Source organism: Chiloscyllium punctatum, chromosome 12 (assembly GCF_047496795.1).
Source record: "Chiloscyllium punctatum isolate Juve2018m chromosome 12, sChiPun1.3, whole genome shotgun sequence".
NCBI lineage: Eukaryota > Metazoa > Chordata > Chondrichthyes > Orectolobiformes > Hemiscylliidae > Chiloscyllium > Chiloscyllium punctatum.
Genome location: NC_092750.1, coordinates 37,534,276 through 37,552,592, shown reverse-complemented (window position 1 = coordinate 37,552,592; position 18,317 = coordinate 37,534,276). Strand labels below are relative to the sequence as shown.

General features: G+C 40.8%; 1 protein-coding gene across 2 annotated transcripts; it reads right to left on the bottom strand.

Annotated features, from left to right (window-relative positions):
• Nucleotides 1–506: 506 nt before the first annotated feature.
• On the bottom strand, nucleotides 507–16,684 carry rpp14 (ribonuclease P/MRP 14 subunit). 2 transcript variants are annotated; one of them, XM_072582399.1, is made up of 5 exons: nucleotides 16,498–16,684; nucleotides 16,308–16,398; nucleotides 5,266–5,342; nucleotides 2,203–2,281; nucleotides 507–1,151 (listed from the first exon to the last, which is right to left on the bottom strand). In XM_072582399.1, the coding sequence occupies exons 1-5, from the start codon at nucleotides 16,587–16,589 to the stop codon at nucleotides 675–677; spliced, it is 816 nt and encodes a 271-aa protein (XP_072438500.1). In that variant the 5' UTR covers nucleotides 16,590–16,684; the 3' UTR covers nucleotides 507–674. The 2 variants fall into 2 exon arrangements, with proteins under 2 accessions (XP_072438500.1, XP_072438501.1); XM_072582400.1 differs by having other exon boundaries at nucleotides 1,083–1,294; nucleotides 16,498–16,683.
• Nucleotides 16,685–18,317: the final 1,633 nt, after the last annotated feature.

The window sequence follows — 18,317 nt, the reverse complement described above, 5'->3', positions numbered from 1 at the left end:
AGGTATATTGGTACTTCTTGTAATTTCCAGGTGAGTACAAGACGTTAAGGGATATTTTTATTATTGAAAGATTGTGTGTCCTTTACAATGTTAGCACATCTCTAGTTGCCCTTCCAATGTGCTGTTGATGTTGAACCAATTTCTTATATCATTGCACACCATGTGCTGAAGGTGACCTATAGCGCTATTTGGCAGAGTGTTTCTGGACTTTGCTTAGCAATGTTGAAGGAGAGGTGATATAATTCCACTTCATGTTGATGTGTGACGTCATATCAGGCCTCCACCATTTTTAATTTTCTACTTATTTCCACAGTCATTCTCTGTTAGAGGTAATCTGTTTGTAAAATTTGAAGTTTTAGTTTAACTTTAATTCTAAGAACAAAGGAAAATGGAAGACTATGTTGAGACAGCCAATCTAAGTGTTTATAGCCTGGATTAGTTACAAAACCCATCCCAGATAAAAGAACAAATGTTGCCACAAATTTTTCACAAGTTACAAGACAGTATTTACAATCATTGGTATTTATTTTAAATAATATTCATTGGCTGATATGTTTGTAATAATCAGTTTTCAACTTACTTGAATTTTCAATCATTTCCACAGAACATTAATTTACAAATACTCGCATGCCCAAATAACTTTTCCAAGTTATTTTTCAGTTTCAATGATAAATTTATACACTTTGATCTCTATTCTCTGGCAACATGATCTTCACTTCTCCCTTCATTATAACCTTCTTAGTTTCTTTGACAATACATGAAACAGCAATCCAAGCTATTGACCTCCTTATTTTAATAACATCTGCAATTGCTGAGGCCTGCTCACCTATGTACAAGGGTGCTAAAAACCGGAGTTCCTGGGATAGAAGAACACATCCAGGTACCTTGGTTCCCAAAACGGCAGACATTAATCCACAAACCAGTACACCATGCACAACTAGCTTTCCAAACTTGTTGTCTTTGGCAAAATCTTCATTAAGATGTAATGGGTTAGTATCACCAGTTAACTCTGAAAAGGTGAATACATCACTCTGTGAAAAAGCTTTAGTAAGTTCAGCTCTTTCACCAACCTGAAGATGCACAGTCCGAAGAAAAGCATTTTGTGGTAAAAACATGTTGCTTGTGTGCCAGTGACCCATCTTTAATGGGCTCTGAAAGATACGAAGTATAACTCTTTGAGTACAAAATGGCATTTTTTAGAGCGGTTACTTTAAACACCTGTTAATTGTCAATGACCTCAGTTTAACACCAATTCTCTACTGTTGCCTGATAGTGCAAGAAGAAATGGTGAGACCTATACAATAAAGAGATAAAAATGCAATTAATTACAAATTAAAAACAACAATCAGGTTGTTTTAAAATCTGTTTCACTACATTTGGAGATCTAAAATACAAAGATTAGTTTCCTTTCTCCCATCAGAAGAGATTACATTTTGATGGGTTTTTCCACAACTACAGAATTGGAGGAAGAAATATAAAATCAATATCCAATATATCGTTCTTCTAGATCTGCTCCAGTGATCATTCCAACTAAATAAACATCCCAACAAAATGGATCCCTCTGCCTTGTCCTGCTGAATTCAGCCATCACAGTTGGTCTTGTTCTCAGTGAATTTCAAGATTCTACTAGAATTTGGGCTATTACAGTTTTCCTCAACCTTGAAACCAGTTTATACTCTATAGTACAATAGTCTAAATGATTAATAGGAAAATAGACATTATTGTTATAAGTGTAACACAGCTATATGTAGGAGATAGGCAGAGTAGAAGAGAGACAAAGAGACAAGGGAATACAGGCGATAATCACAAAGAGGTAATATAAATATGGATGAATTGAAATTAATTTCAAGTGAAATAATCTGAGGATTCAACATGTTGGAAAATGAAAGAATAGTAATAAATGAAAAAGAGAAAGAGACAAAACAGCAGGTGGAAATGAAAAGTACAACTCCAAGGAACAAAAATAACATTTCAGGTTTAAATTATTGCTAAAATAAATAAAAATTTGAATAAAATTAAAGAATGGATACTTTAGTGATTTGCAACTTTGTAAAAGTCAGGTTTGTGTTTTCTTTGATAAAAGTGACGACTCTATAAATATAACCACTAGGTAACAGCTGAAGAACAGCAGTTTTCTATTTTATGTTTTGTGGTTAAAGAATAACTTAAAGATTTTTTTTCTATAATAAACAAATACATAACCTGCATCACTCTGAAAGCACACTTCTGATTTTGATAAGATCCCAGCAGGGTCAGTGCACTCCACAGCTTCACAAGGCCACTGTAAACAGAAATACTTTTAATAAAACTTGACATTTGTTTTAGTGTTCTTCGTTCAAACATTTAAAATTTACATAGTGACTTTAAACTAATATTCCAAAATACTTAACCGATGGAGCAATATAAAATGCAACCTAAAGAGAGATTGAGCAACAGTTTAAACTCTTTTTCTAAAAAAAATGCTTACGTCTTCAGGGAGGGATTAAAGAGGTGCAAAGCGTGAGAGGTTTAACAAGAGAATCAATAGCACAGGGCTCAAATGAAGAAAGAATGTGGTGGAGAAAATAAAAAGTGGGCTATACTAGAAGAGTCAAAGGAATAGAGTTTGAAGTAGAATGGGTAAAGGATGTTACTGAGAAGGTCAAGTTGTAAAAATAATTTAAACAAAGATAATTTTATATCTGAGGTATTTAGTGACCTGGAACCAGTAAGGTCATTGAGGACATGGAAGATGTATGAGCAATGCAGACAGAGTTCACGCCAGATGTTCAAGTGGATGGACAGGAGGCACTACTTTGAGGTACATGTGTGGCAACAGCTTACCACCACCTTCTCAAAGGCAATTAAGATATAGGCATAAATGTTTGCATTGTCATCACAGCCCAAGAAAGCATTTTAGAAAAGGTATTCCAGTAACAGATGGGTTGAAACTGGGGCAAAGGCAGAACAAATTACAAATTTAAACCTGATGGTTTGTGATGAAAGGATCATGAAACAAAGCTCAGCTTGGCAAAATTGCAAACAATAGGGCTCACAGTACAGAGTTGAAGGCTAAAAATAATGGTTTTAGTCTTTCCTAATATTTAACTGTAGATAAACTCAAAGAGAAAACAGGATACCTGTCAAGCACAAAGGAGGAGAGAACACATGAGAGATATGGTGGAAATGTAGTCCTAAATGTAGCCCCCCTGGAAACTAATGTGTGCTTACAATTATATTGATAAGGGGCAGCTTGTTAATCATGAACAAACTGTGACCAAAAAAACATTTTTTCAATAACCTGAGCAGGGTAAATTAGGTAACTGTGGAACCAAGTGAGGTCATTCAATTGAGCTGGATAACAGAGGAACTTCAGTAGAGGTTAATGATATTGATGAATCTGCCAACATTAGGAAAAAGATTGTGAAAGGATAATAAAATGCAATACAATTGTGTAAGTTTTGCCATTGATCAGCATTGTTTCAGTTATCTGGCAAAGATGGTTAGCTGGACAGAAATCAAAATTAACTGTTGCAGAAAAATTGAGCATAGATTTGGGAAGGACCATTATGTTCAAACATTTGAGACTAAAGGGAGAGTGGAGGTGTAATTGCAGTTTGCAAAGACAGAGGGGTGAAAGTTGCCTTCTTCTGGAGGACATGGCAATTTTGAAAGAATGAAGGAAAAGATCTAAGGAGACAATTTTTTTTTAATACCAGTTAGCATTTTTGGCAAGGAAAGGAAATTCAATATAGTCACTTAGTAGTAATGGACTAAAGAAAGTAGGTCTGTGTGGAATGCTCTGCCCCAGAGGGCAGTGGAGGCCCAGTCTTTGGATTCATTTAAGAAAGAATGGGATAGAGCTCTTAAAGATTGTGGAGTCAAGGGTTATGGAGATAAGGCTGGAACAGGATACTGATTGGGAATGATCAGCCATGATCATATTGAATGGCGGTGCAGGCTCGAAGGGCTGAATGGCCTACTCCTGCATCTATTGTCTATTGTCTTACGAAAAAGCTGATCTCAGAGGGCACAAGGGAAGACGATAGGAGAGAAATGGCAGAAGTAGTTCAATTAATAGATAAGACAAGGGAGCTTGAGATTCAGTGTTAAAAATCACAACACCAGCTTATAATCTAACAGATTTATTCGCAAGTACTAGCTTTCGGAGTGCTGCTCCTTCATTAGGTAGCTGTGGAGCAGGATCATAAGATACAGAACTTATAGCAAAAGATTACAGTGTCATGCAACCAAAACGATATATTGAACAAATGTAGATTGCTGTTTAGTCTTTCGGCCTCACAGCACCAGGGTCCCAGGTTCAATTCCGGCCTCGGGTGACTGTCTGTGTGGAGTGTGCACATTCGCCTCGTGTCTGCATGGGTTTCCTCCCACATTCCAAAGACGTGCAGGTCAGGTGAATTGGCCATGTTAAATTGTCCATAGTGTTAGGTGCATTAGTCAGAGAGAAATGGATCTGGGTAGGTTACTCTTCGGAGGGTCGGTGTGGACTTGTTGGGCCGAAGGGCCTGTTTCCACACTGTAGGGAATCTAACCTTTTAGAATGGGTTGCAGGTTTCACTTCATTAATATGTAAATCCCAGAAGTTCTTTTAAGTCACAATCTTGAGATAACTCGAATTAGATATTAATGAACTGAGACCTGCAACCCATTCTAAAAGATGAAAGACTTAACAGCAATCTAGGTTTGTTCAATAGATTGTGTCAGTTGCATGGCATTAATCTTTTGCTATAAATTCTGCCTTATGATCCTGCTCCACAGCTACTTGATGAAGGAGCAGCACTCAAAGCTAGTACTTCCAAATAAACCTGTTAGGCTATAACTTGTGTGATTTCTAACCTTGTCCACCCCAGTCCAACAGCAGCACCTTGGGTTCAATGAACAGAAGGGAGTGAGTGTATCTTCACAGAGATCTATGAGCCCCTCACATTGGGGGGGTGGAGGGGGAGAAAGAGAGCGAGAGAGCGCGCGAGAGAGAGAAAGTGGGGGAACCAACAGTCATTTAAGGAAATGTTTGATACAGTAGGAATGAATGGCAAGCTCTTGTTCCCTTCTGTTATGATTGCAAAGAAAAGTCTGACTCTGGCAGAAGACAATGGAAGCCAACAGTACTTGACCTAGTCATGCACCATAAACCATTTTTCCACCTGGAACTTATTCATTTTTGAGTTCAATAAGGCTTTATTCAAATAAAGTACTACAGTAATTTTTAAAGTTATATTTATCATAATAAAGTACCTTTATATCATTACTATGCACACCCACCTGCTTCTTACTCTCAATGTAGCTGCCAATGTTTCTTCTTCATATCTCAATACATCAACAGGTAAGGCAGCTCCAAACTGCAAAATAAATATTTTAAGAACATTAATCTTTAGAATGATAGGCATGAATTTCTAAGGCATATTGAAATAAATACATTTTCCAAAGGAAACTGAGTATAGATATATACTCTTGTTAAACTCTACACAGTTTGTGAATTATTTGTGACACAGATTGGAATAAATAATCATCTGTATGGATGATACAACAATGTTCAATCACACACCTACTGGCATCTAGAACACCACTACAAATCCTGAAATTCCCTACCCAACAGCATTTTGGGGTAGCTACACCAAATTGAACCATTGTGGTTCGAGGCGGCACTACCACCTTCTCATTGGCAACTAGGGATGGACAAAAAAATGCTCAACCCCGAGCAGCACGGTGGCTCAGTGGGTAGCACTGTTGCCTCACAGCACCATGGTCCCAGGTTTGATTCTAGCCTCGGGCGACTGCCTGTATGGAGTTTGCACATTCTCCCAGTATCTGCGTGGGTTTCCTCCCACAGTCCAAAGATGTGCAGGTCAGGTGAATTGGCCATGCTAAATTGCCCCTAGTGTTAGGTGCATTAGTCAGAGGGAAATGGGACTGGGTAGGTTACTCTTCGGAGGGTCAGTGTGGACTTGTCGGGCCGAAGGGCCTACTTCTACACAGTAGGGAGTCTAGTCTAGTCTAATCTAATCTGACAATTATATCTTATGAATGAATTGAAGGAAAAGTGCAATTGCACCTGTGGTGTACAGGACAATAACAAATGTGGATTGGGTGTTTTCCTACTGGGAAGTGGGCTACTTAAATTTGAGGGCTCCAAACTGCCTGCAGATATTGAAAGGGTCACTTTTCTAAAACAAGTCTAAACATTTTCATTAGCAAACCATGCCAATCCTGACCTTAAGATAGAGGGAAGGTCATTGAGAAAGCAACTAATGATATCTGGAGATTTGAGAGAGGAAAGAAAGATAGACAACAATAAAGTACCCAGTGATTCTGGAATACAGACAAGAAACAAATAGTAAACTAAACAACAAACAAAATCTGGAACAGAAGTGTGCTTGTGAGGACACAAGGCTGAAGATGATCAATGAGATAGGATGAGATGAAGTTATTCAGAGATTTGAAAATTGAGATAAGCTGCAGAAAGAAATCTGTTGCAGCTGGGAAGGGTGATGTTGATGGAAACAAACCAAGTGCAGACGAGGATACAGGTCATGGTTAGGGAACATTTAAGATATGAAGATTTGAGATGAAAGCAAGTTGCTTAGTGATTCAAAGTCGATGAGGTAACAACAAGCCGAGGTCACAGTCACAGACTGCTGGCTATGTCTTTGAGCTGCAGTTTTGTTGCAATAAAAATAATTTTTGCTGCACATAGTTCAGGTAGCTACTGGCAGGCATTCTGAAATATTAGAGGACCTGCAGCTGGCTGTTCAAGATATTATTGCTGAACTATACAATTACAGAATTGCTGGACTACTTTGTAGGAATAGAAAAATTGGATCCAAAGAGAAGCAGAATTTTTCTGGATAACAGAACTTTGCCAAATAGGGTATTTGGGGTTGAAAGTCAATAGCAATATCCAGATTTAGGTTGGGGGTGGAGAAGAGATGATCAAAGCAAACTTATATCTACTGCTGACGATGAGTGCTGCAACGTCAAGTGGTAGAGTATAGAAATGCCAAGGAATATCTGTACCAAGGAGGCTAACTAACTCCCAGGGAGCAGAAAAGATGACAAATTTATGAATGCTACAGTCATAGTTCAAAATGAGCAATCCTTTCCTCCCTCTGAAGATTAGTTTTTATCAAAAATGGCAACAATGACATAAAACTTGGTGTTTGTTCTTTCAGTTTTCAACTGACAGAATTACTAAGTCAGCCACGAACCTCTATCAGGAAAAGAGCAAATGATTTGTATAGTTTATCATTAATTTCCTGCAGGTTAGGACTGGTGACAGTACAGTTATGGTTATGCACTGGATCAGAGTTGAGTGTGGTGTGCTGGAAAAGCATAGCAGGTCAGGCAGCATCTGAACAGCAGGAGTATCAACATTTCAGGCATAAGTCCTTCATCAGTCCTCACTTTCTCCTATTCACTGGATCAGTCTGGTTTACTCATGTTCCTCAGGGAAGGAAGTCTGGCCTATGAGTTTCAACATGGTTGACTGTTAACTGCCCTGAGATGGCATAGCAAACCATTCAGTTAAGGGATACAGAGGGCTGTGCAATAAATGCTGGTCTTGCCAACAATACCCACAGCCCAATAACTTAAATCCTAACCTGTGATTCACAAAGGAATGTGTGCTGACACATAAATGGTATGAATAAATTAAGGAATATGTAGGAAGGAGAGTAATAAAGGTTGTTAGAGTGGAACTGATATTATACTTTCCAACCCTAAGGAGGAATTACAAGCTAGAGCTTATTAGAGGAATCAGAGTGGGAAGATGTTAAGAAAGGTCCCAATTACAACATCTCGACAGGAAAGTGGAAACTTTTGCCTCCAAGAACAACTTACTTTAGCAATGCTTGGAGAGGTGAACAATTACATCGTGGCTCTAAACTAATAAGATTTTATGAAAAATACATCCAAATCTCAGGAGCATTTTTTTATATAAGGGGAGTTATTACCCTATTTAATCTGCTTGTAAAGAATTGTCATTTAAAGAATAAGACAGCAGTCAATGATTGCTTCCTGTTCTAGAGTCATTGAGTTAGTCTTACAATAAAAGTTAAACTATAGCTGCTATCAATTAGTTCTGTGAAGGTAACTCACTACTTAAATGTAGTCAAGATCTGGGTACAAGTCCCATCTGTCTTGGATGTGTGTTGTGAGTGTACGAACGGGTTGATTAATTTTTATTTAGAAAAAGATCCATCCTCAAACAAAGTACTTCAGCATAGTTTCTGACATATGGTTCCCTCATGCCAAGCTGAGTTCTGCCGTGCTGTTCATTTGAACTGAACACAGATCAGCTACATTCATATATTCAGTGATTTAAAAAAAAGATTTCCATCCAATAATTCTCAAAACATTGGTAAACATTTATTCAACAGTGTTTGGAAGGAGGTCACCTGTCCAGCACTGTCAGGTGGGAGCTAATCCTAATGAATAGAAAGAGGAATAAAATTTGAGGAGACAAAAACATTCTGAAGAAATAACATTTTAAGAAACTAATCATTCTACAACGTAGAACACAACCAAAATCAGAAAGTGGTGGGAAATCTCAGCAGGTCCGACAGCATCTATGGAGAGAAAGCAGAGTTAAGGTTTCACGTCCAGTGACCCTTCATCTTATCACAGATCATGTTTCACCAACAAGTTCTCTTTCTGTAAGAAAAATAATTCTATACTTCCCTCATCTGAAAGTTGGAAAAATATGGTGGCAACATCAAAACGTGTAAAGAAATAGGTTGGACTTTGTTTTGTAACAAATGTTCTTGGACAGATGAGGGCAAATACATCAGAACAATCCTTTATCTTTTCTATATTAGACACAAGTATGCAGTTTGACTTTGAAAATCAAGAGTTGCGCAGATTTTTGTATAAGTTTCTGTAGAATACAAATTACATTTTGCAAGAGTGCTAGCCCATTATCTCAACAAATCTAAATAGCATATTGCATTGCTTTGTACAGCATATTTTCAATACGGATGTTATTTCATACTTGAACAAATTTAAGAACAGTTTAATCATCCAGTAGACCAAATGACAAAGCTGTTAGTTCTCTCCAAATGCACGTGCTTGCTTACCAGGTAAAAATAGATGTTCTTTCCACAAATTCAGCTATACAAAATGTTCTCTTCCATTGAAAGATTATATGCTATTTCCATTAAAGCACAAACAACTCAACTTTACTGCTGGGTGCCAGCTTTCAGAAAAGATGAGTCATTCACAAAATAGATAACTTAATCCTACCACATCTAATTGTCACATTCCTTCATTAACTAGACTCCTCTGGAGTACGTGTTACCAGAATATCTACTCTAGGCAATTGATCTTTTGATGCAAAAGTTCGGTCATATGTCACAATCACTCAAATTACCACTATCCAGCTCCTGAACTACCACATCCTATTCTTCAGGATCTTCAGCACAATACAAGAACGTCTGGGACACAGGGTGCCTCATCTATTTCTATTAACTGCACAGAACCCACAATTTTGTAATTAATTCAAATAAACAATGAGGAACTAATCTTAATAGTTGACTACCGTATTTGATTATACCTTACCATCACAACATTACTTTATCAAGGCTTTAAATTTTTAACAATCCTTTCTTTTACAATACAACAAATATTTTGAGTTAAATTCTGTCCTAGATGGTGTTATACAGTGCAGAACTTTCAGAATTTTCTTCAAACTGTCAGGCTTAGAATGTCAACCCTATTGCATATAATATATTCAAATACTTAGGAAAAAGAGTAGTACCTTTACAGTAGCAGGACTCTGAGAACAGAAGGCAGTTTGGAATTTCATGCATAGACTAATTGCTAGAATCTGTGTTTGCCAACAATCTGAAGGGATTTCTTTTTGCATGAATCACATTTCCCAGTATAATTAGCAACTCGTGGTCTGATCAGCTCAGGTGTATGCACCATGCTACAGATTACCATATGATACCATTTTTTTTTGAGTGCGAGCAGCAGCTAAGGTAAGACTGTTTGTTTTAAAAGTACTTACCGGTAGCGGGCAGCGGTGTTTTTTTTCACTCTCTTCACAGAAAGAGCGGGAGCAGCAGGGGGAAGTGACGACGACCAGAGAGGCAGCCGAGACCCGGAAGCAGGTAGTGCGTAAGCTTACCTGGGTAGGTTTGTTTCCCCTTTAAAAGCGCGCAGCTGAAGAACCCGAGGCACTACGGAGGTAGTGCCTCCCACCCGCCCTCCTCCTCTGACCTAATAATAAGATCCGTTGTGGTAAGGAGGTAAGTGCCGAATTTTGCTTGTTGTATTCTTTAGACCCAGTTTTTTGTTTAAAATAAAGGTTAGCTTTAGAGGGATGGCAGTGAAGGCAGTGCAATGTTCCTCCTGCAACATGTATGAGGTGAGGGATGCCATGGACGTCCCTGCTGATTACACTTGCAGGAAGTGCACCCATCTCCAGCTCCTCCAAGACCGTGTTAGGGAACTGGAGCTGGAGTTGGATGAACTTCGGATCATTCGGGAGGCAGAGGGGGTCATAGATCGGAGCTATAGGGAAGTAGTAACTCCAAAGATGGCAGATAGATGGGTGACAGTGAGGGGGACTGGGAGGAAGCAGCCAGTGCAGGGACCCCCTGTGGGCGTTCCTCTCAAGAACAAGTATACCGTTTTGGATACTTGTGGGGGGGACGACTTACCAGGGGTAAGTAACGGGGCTCAGGCCTCTGGCACGGAGCCTGTCCCCGCTACTCAGAAGGGAAGGGTGGAGAAGAGCAGAGCAATAATAATTGGGGACTCGATAGTTCGGGGCAAAGATAGGCGGTTTTGTGGGAACGAGAGAGACTCACGTTTGGTATGTTGCCTCCCAGGTGCAAGGGTACGTGATGTCTCTGATCGTGTTTTCCGGGTCCTTAAGGGGGAGGGGGAGCAGCCTGAAGTCGTGGTCCATATTGGCACCAATGACATAGGTAGGAGGAGTGCTGAGGATGTTAGACAGGCTTTTAGAGAGCTAGGTTGGATGCTCAGAGTTAGAACGAACAGAGTTGTTGTCTCTGGTTTGTTACCCGTGCCACGTGATAGAGAGTTGAGGAATAGGGAGAGAGAAGAGTTAAATGCGTGGCTACAGGGATGGTGCAGGAGGGAGGGATTTCGGTACTTGGATAACTGAGGTTCTTTCTGGGGAAGGTGGGACCTCTATAAACAGGATGGTCTGCACCTGAACCTGAGGGGCACCAGTATCCTTGGGGGGAGGTTTGCTAGTGCTCTTGGGGGGGGGGTTTAAACTAACTCTGCAGGGGCATGGGAACCCAGACTGTAGCTTTAGGGTGCAGGACCTGGAGTGTAGGGAGGTTAGGAATATGGCATCAATCTTAAAGGAGGGTGCCTGTAAACAGAAGAGTGGCTTGAAGTGTGTGTACTTTAATGCCAGAAGTATACGAAATAAGGTAGGTGAACTCGCAGCGTGGGTTGGTACCTGGGACTTCGATGTTGTGGCTATTACGGAGACATGGCTAGATCAGGGACAGGATTGGCTGTTGCAGGTTCCAGGGTTTAAATGTTTTAGTAGGGTCAGAGGTGGGGGCAAAAGAGGGGGGGGGTGTGGCTTTGCTTGTCAAAGATAGTATTACAGCGGTGGAAAGGAAGATGGACGAAGATTTGCCATCTGAGGTAGTTTGGGTTGAGGTTAGGAATAGGAGAGGTGAGGTCACCCTGTTAGGAGTCTTTTACAGGCCTCCTAATAGTCCTAGAATCGTTGAAGAAAGGATTGCGAAGATGATTCAGGAGAAGAGTGACAGTAATAGGGTGATTGTTATGGGAGACTTTAACTTTCCTGATATTGATTGGGAAAGCTATAGCTCAAGTTCGTTAGATGGGTCAGTGTTTGTCCAATGTGTGCAGGAGAGTTTCCTGACACAATATGTAGATAAGCCAACAAGAGGTGAGGCCATACTGGATTTGGTTCTGGGTAACGAACCAGGCCAGGTATTAGAACTAGAGGTAGGTGAGCACTTTGGGGACAGTGACCACAATTCGGTGATTTTTACTCTAGTGATGGAGAGGGATAAGTGTGTACTACAGGGCAAGAGTTATAGCTGGGGGCAGGGAAATTATGATGCGTTGAGGCATGACTTAGGATGTGTGGATTGGAAAAGTAGATTCCAAGGCAAGAGCGTAATTGATATGTGGAACTTGTTCAAGGAGCAACTATTGAGTGTCCTTGATAAGTACGTACCTATCAGGCAGGGAGGAAAGGGTCGTGTGAGGGAGCCGTGGTTTAATAAGGAGTTGGAATCCCTTGTTAAATGGAAGAGGGCGGCCTTTGTAAAGATGAGGCGTGAAGGTTCAATAGGGGCAATTGAGAGTTATAAGGTAGCCCGGAAGGACCTGAAGAGAGAGCTAAGAGCAGCAAGGAGGGGACATGAAAGGTCCTTAGTTGGTAGGATTAGGGAAAACCCTAAGGCTTTCTATAGGTATGTTAGGAATAAAAGAATGACTAGGGAAGGAATAGGTCCAATCAAGGAGAGTAATGGGAAGTTGCGTGTGGAGGCTGAAGAGATTGGGGAGGCGCTGAATGAATACTTTTCGTCAGTATTCACTCAGGAACAGGACATTGTTGTCGATATAAATACTGAGGCACGAATAAGTAGAATGGATGGCTTTGAGATATGTAGAGGTGTTGGAAATTCTGGCAAGGGTGAAAATAGATAAGTCCCCTGGGCCTGATGGCATTTATCCTAGGATTCTCTGGGAAGCAAGGGAGGAGATTGCAGAGCCATTGGCCTTGATTTTTGTGTCCTCTTTGTCGACAGGAGTAGTGCCAGAGGACTGGAGGCTAGCAAACGTGGTTCCCTTGTTCAAGAAGGGGAGTAGGGATAATCCTAGTAACTATAGGCCAGTGAGTCTCACTTCTGTTGTGGGCAAAGTCTTAGAGAGAATTGTAAGGGATAGGATTTATGCACATCTGGATAAGAATGATGTGATCAAGGATAGTCAGCATGGTTTTGTGAAGGGCAGGTCGTGCCTCACAAACCTTATTGAATTCTTTGAGAAGGTGACTAAGGAGGTAGATGAGGGGAAAGCGGTAGATGTGGTATATATGGATTTTAGTAAGGCGTTTGATAAGGTCCCCCATGGTAGGCTACTGCAGAAAATACAGAGATATGGCATTGAGGGTGAGTTGGAGGTTTGGATTAGGAATTGGCTCTCTGGAAGAAGACAGAGGGCAGTAGTTGATGGCAAAGGTTCATCTTGGAGTGCCGTCACTAGCGGTGTTCCACAAGGATCTGTTTTGGGACCATTGCTGTTTGTCATTTTTATAAATGACCTGGAGGAAGGGTTAGAAGGTTGGGTGAGCAAGTTTGCGGATGATACGAAAGTCGGAGGAGTTGTAGACAGTGAGGAAGGATATGGCAGGTTACAGCGGGATATAGAGAAGCTGCAGAGCTGGGCAGAAAGGTGGCAAATGGAGTTCAATGTAGCTAAGTGTGAAGTGATTCACTTTGGTAAGAGTAATAAAAAGATGGATTACTGGGCTAATGGTAGACTACTTGGTAGTGTGGAAGAGCAGAGGGATCTTGGTGTCCATGTACACAGATCTCTGAAAGTTGCCACCCAGGTAAATAGTGCAGTGAAGAAGGCATATGGCGTACTGGCTTTTATTGGTAGAGGAATTGAGTTCCGGAGTCCTGAGGTCATGCTGCAGTTGTATAAGACTCTGGTGCGGCCGCATCTGGAATATTGTGTGCAGTTTTGGTCGCCATACTATAGGAAGGATGTGGAGGCACTGGAACGGGTGCAGAGGAAGTTTACCAGGATGTTGCCTGGTATGGTAGGAAAATCCTATGAGGAAAGGCTGAGGCACTTGGGGTTGTTTTCATTGGAGAAAAGAAGGTTTAGGGGTGATTTGATAGAGGTGTACAAGATGATTAGGGGGTTAGATCGGGTTGACAGTGAGAACCTTTTTCCACGTATGGAGTCAGCTATTACAAGGGGGCATAGCTTTAAATTAAGGGGGGGTAGATATAGGACTGATGTTAGGGGTAGGTTCTTCACTCAGCGAGTCGTAAGTTCATGGAATGCCCTGCCAGTAGCAGTAGTGGACTCTCCCTCTTTATGGGTATTTAAGCAGGCATTGGATAGGTATATGGAGGATAGTGGGTTAGTGTAGGTTAGGTGGGCTTTGATCGGCGCAACATCGAGGGTTGAAGGGCCTGTACTGCGCTGTATTCTTCTATGTTCTATGTTCTATACCTTTTTCCAAGTCATTTGCTTAAAATACTTTTAGCTATGTTCATTCTTATTGCACATCGCCAATACACTTTACATACTTCACATTTGCCACTAATTCTGTATCTGTCTGGTGTAGTCTTCATCAACTACAGCAGCATCTTTGACAAGCAGTGTGAATACATTTTCCATGTAACTTTAATACAATTTGCTTATTTTCCACTTTCTTATCACTTGGTTCCATTACTACTCGTCTAACATCACATTTTGTGAAGGGGATATAATAAAGCTTTCACTGGGTAGAATGCAGGTGACTTACCAAAAGAATCAGCCTTTTCAAGCTAATGATGAAGGGCTTCCTGAAACACCGATTTTCCTGCTCCTCGGATGCTGTCTGACCTGCTGTACTTTTCCAGCACCAATCTAATCTAGACTCTGATCTCCAGTATCTGCAGTCCTCACTTTCACTTTTTCAAGCTAATGTCCATTTCCATTCAGTTCTATTTGAGCCTTTTCAGTAGAAAGTTTACTCAGAGGATTTTTATTGTTATTTCATGGGATGTGAATGTTGCTGGCTAGGCCAGCATTTGTTGTGCTTCCTCATTGCCCTCTGATATTCTAGGCCATTTCAAAATTCAGAATGAGAATTAAGAATCAAACAAACTGAGTCAACTGCCATATCCAGAGTCACATTTAGGCAAAATAGGTAAAGCTGACTAGTTTCTTTTCCTACAGATACATTTTTATGGCTTTTGAAGATAGTTTCGTGGTTGAGAAATTAGTATTCAATTCAGAACCATTAATTGAATTCAAATTCTATCAGCTGCCTCATCCTCAGGGCATGAGCATGGGTGCCTAGAATACTTCTACAGTGACATTACAATACCACCATCTATGCAGAGAAGGGATCGCACATCAGTATTTTAAAAAGTTTACTCCAGCAATTTTTTTGTGGAATTACAGTCATCTCTAGTAACCTTGATGCACTGGCACTAGCAAACCTAAAGGTTCCTCCTACTTGGCGCAATTTTCAAATCTTTTTGCTCCCTCTCTCAAACCTTCACATTAACCCTAAAGTGTATGGTGTCAGTTAGATAAAAGAATGCAAATGAGACCAAATTGCCAAATGGCATAAATTAGAGGTCATAACATTTCACAAACCCAAATCAGTCTGTTGGAAATATATCACTGCCCTACACAACACACGAAAACCATCTATACTGCCTTTGTAGTAAGAGATTTAGTAAAGCACTTCTGGGTAATTAATATTTTGCTCAAAATTGCCTTTTCAATTCAAATTTTATGGGACAATGTCTCCCTTTTCCAGGATGTGGAGGAGCCGGTGTTGGACTGGGGTGGACAAAGTTAAAAAAATCACACAACACCAGGTTTATTTGGAAGCACTAGCTTTAGGAGCACCATTCCTTCATCAAATAGTTGTGGAGCAGGATCATAAGACAGAATTTATAACAAAAGATTACAGTGTCTTGCAACTGAAATGATATAATGAACAAGCCTAGATTGTTGTTAAGTCATGTTCTTAAGATAACTTATGGTTGTATATAAAAAAAGTGACATCTCAGCTCAGACAATGCATAAAAGTGTGAGGCTAGGGTTTGTCTATATCCCATCTTGAGTCAGACTGGTTCTATTTCCAAAGTGGACTCTGGCCTCACATCTTTAATGCATTGTCTGAGGTGAGATGTCACGTTTTTAAGTAAAACCTTATGTTAAGTCAAGAATGTGACTTAGAAGTAGTTCTGGGATTTACATATTAACAAACCAAAACCGCAACCCATTCTAAAAATGAAAGACTTAACAACAATCTAGGTTTATTCAATATGTCATATCAGTTGCATGGCACTATAATTTTTTGCTATAAATTCTCTTATAGTCCTGCTCCACAACTATCTGAAAGAGGAGCAGCGCTCCGAAAGCTAGCGTTTCCAAATAAACCTGTTGGACTGTAACCTGGCGTTGTGTGATTTTTAACTGAATCCCTTTTCCATAGCGTATCACTATCTGGACGTTACATTCAGTCTGCATTCCCTTGCGAGACCGATTGAACCATAAATAATAGTACCAGGGAGTGGAGTACCGAATTATTGCACTCATACCTCTCCGTGCAAATCCTTCAGCGCCGAAACGATCAACTGTTTAAAGTGAGCAGCGCTCACCTTGAACGCAGGCCTCGTTACCCCAAACTCTCTGTTTTAAAAAGAAACGAAGCTGGAGTGAGTGCAGTCGAACAGGAGGAACTCAAAGATCGGCGTGGTGCCGAGGAATCGGGAGATATTTCTCACTCACAGGCCGACCTTCAGGTAGTGGTAAAGGCAGCCGTTTCTGGAAACGTGCCGCTCGTAGGCCGCGGCTTCCCGCTCCTCCCCCGGACGGTTCATGCCGACGGCCAGCTACAAACTGACAGGCAGCTCGAGCGGACTGCCAGAGCTCGTCACCCGGCAACGGCCGGCCACCGAAACGTCACTTCCCGTTCTGTCCCCGGGCAACCGCCGGTCACCGGAGCGTCACTTCCTGTTCTGTCTCCCGGCAACCGTCGGTCACCTTCCATAAAGCGCATGCGCCATCCACCCTGACCATGCGCTTTCCCCAGTCAACTTGTTGTGGGATAAAGAAAGTGAAGAACCTGTTCATTTAAAAAATACTTACATTAGCTTAGCGACCGGAATAAGGGTAGAAGACGGGGATAAAATAAAGAATTGCAGACGCTGGACATCTGAAACAAAAACCGAATTTGCTAGTGCTTAACGAATAAAATTTAAGATGAGACAAAAGTATTCTAAAGAGATAACATTTTAAGAAACCAATCATTCTACCATGAAGACACAAACAGAAATTGCTGGAGAAACTAAGCAGGTCTGGAGAGAAGGCAGAGTTAGTGTTTCTTTATTGGACTTGAAAGGTTAATTAAAAATAGACAGCTAACGTAGAGTGTATCAAACATATACACCAACGTTTTCCTCGCTACAGTCAGATTTGAAGAAGGACCACAGGATCCGAAACACCAACTCTGTTTTCTCTCCATAGATTAGATTAGTTTCCCTATAGTATGAGAACAGGTCATTTGGCCCAAAAAGTCTACAACGACCCTCTGTAAGCGAGACTGGTACTCTGCTTGAGAAGGTAGAAGTGGAGCATCACCTTTGCATTTGCAATTGTAAAAGTTCAAGATGATCACAGTCTCCTGCGCCTCGGATACTGCCTGGCCTGCTGTGTTTCCTCTGACTAATGCACCTAACACTATGGGCAATTTTAGCATGGCCAATTCATCTGACTTGCACATTATTGGACTGTGGGAGGAAACTGGAGCACCCAGAGGAAACCTATGCAGACATTGACAGAATGTGCAAACTCCACACAGACAGTCGCCTGAGGCTAGAATCGAACCATGGTTCCTGGCACTGTGAGGCTGCTGGTCTCCAGTTTACTCATCCATTCTGCGGCTCTCACTCTCATCTATAAAGACTGTGATCATCTTGAACTTTTACAATTGCAAATGCAAAGGTGATGCTCCACTTCTACCTTCTCAAGCAGAGTACCAGTCTCGCTTACAGTCACACCCTGCTGTCAATGACCACTGATCAAAGCAGATGACTGTAGTCTAAGGGATATGACCAAAGTGTTCAAATAACTTGCCCCCTCCCAGATGCATCTCAGTGTGTACAGGTCAATCTGCAGTTCAAGGAGGCTAAATCGAACTTCTCAGAGTACACATACTTAATCCACGCATGCTTCTCTTCGGTCACGCTGGTGTCCCGGACATTCCACAGTCACAACTCACTACCATAATAAAGTCAACCGGGAAGGCAATTTATTTGAAATTTTAACAAAACCTTACAATAACTAAAAATTTGTGAATTTTGACAGATAGATGAGCAAAATATCCACCAACCAATCATTTATCTGTTATTTTTATGACTTTTTTTTAACAACATCAGTCCCTGGACTTCAGGTTTTCTTGCAAGTTTAAACAGTGAAAACTGCTGACAGTCGTTTGTTTAAACTGTGAAACTCCTATTTCTCTCCTTTTGCTGTTTTGAACTGTGAAACTTGTACTTTTTATCATTGATTTAAACTTTGAAACTGCTGTATTTCCCTTTGCAGCATCT

What these genes read in the sequence shown, in the direction of transcription:
- rpp14 (XM_072582399.1), bottom strand. Translation starts at nt 16,589, where the DNA reads ATGAACCGTCCGGGGGAGGAGCGGGAAGCCGCGGCCTACGAGCGGCAC. An exon ending in CACTACCTGAAGGTCGGCCT is followed by an intron (nt 16,399 to 16,497) that starts GTGAGTGAGAAA and finishes TTTTTAAAACAG; the next exon opens with AGAGTTTGGGGTAACGAGGC. An exon ending in TGAAGGATTTGCACGGAGAG is followed by an intron (nt 5,343 to 16,307) that starts GTATGAGTGCAA and finishes TTTATTTTGCAG; the next exon opens with TTTGGAGCTGCCTTACCTGT.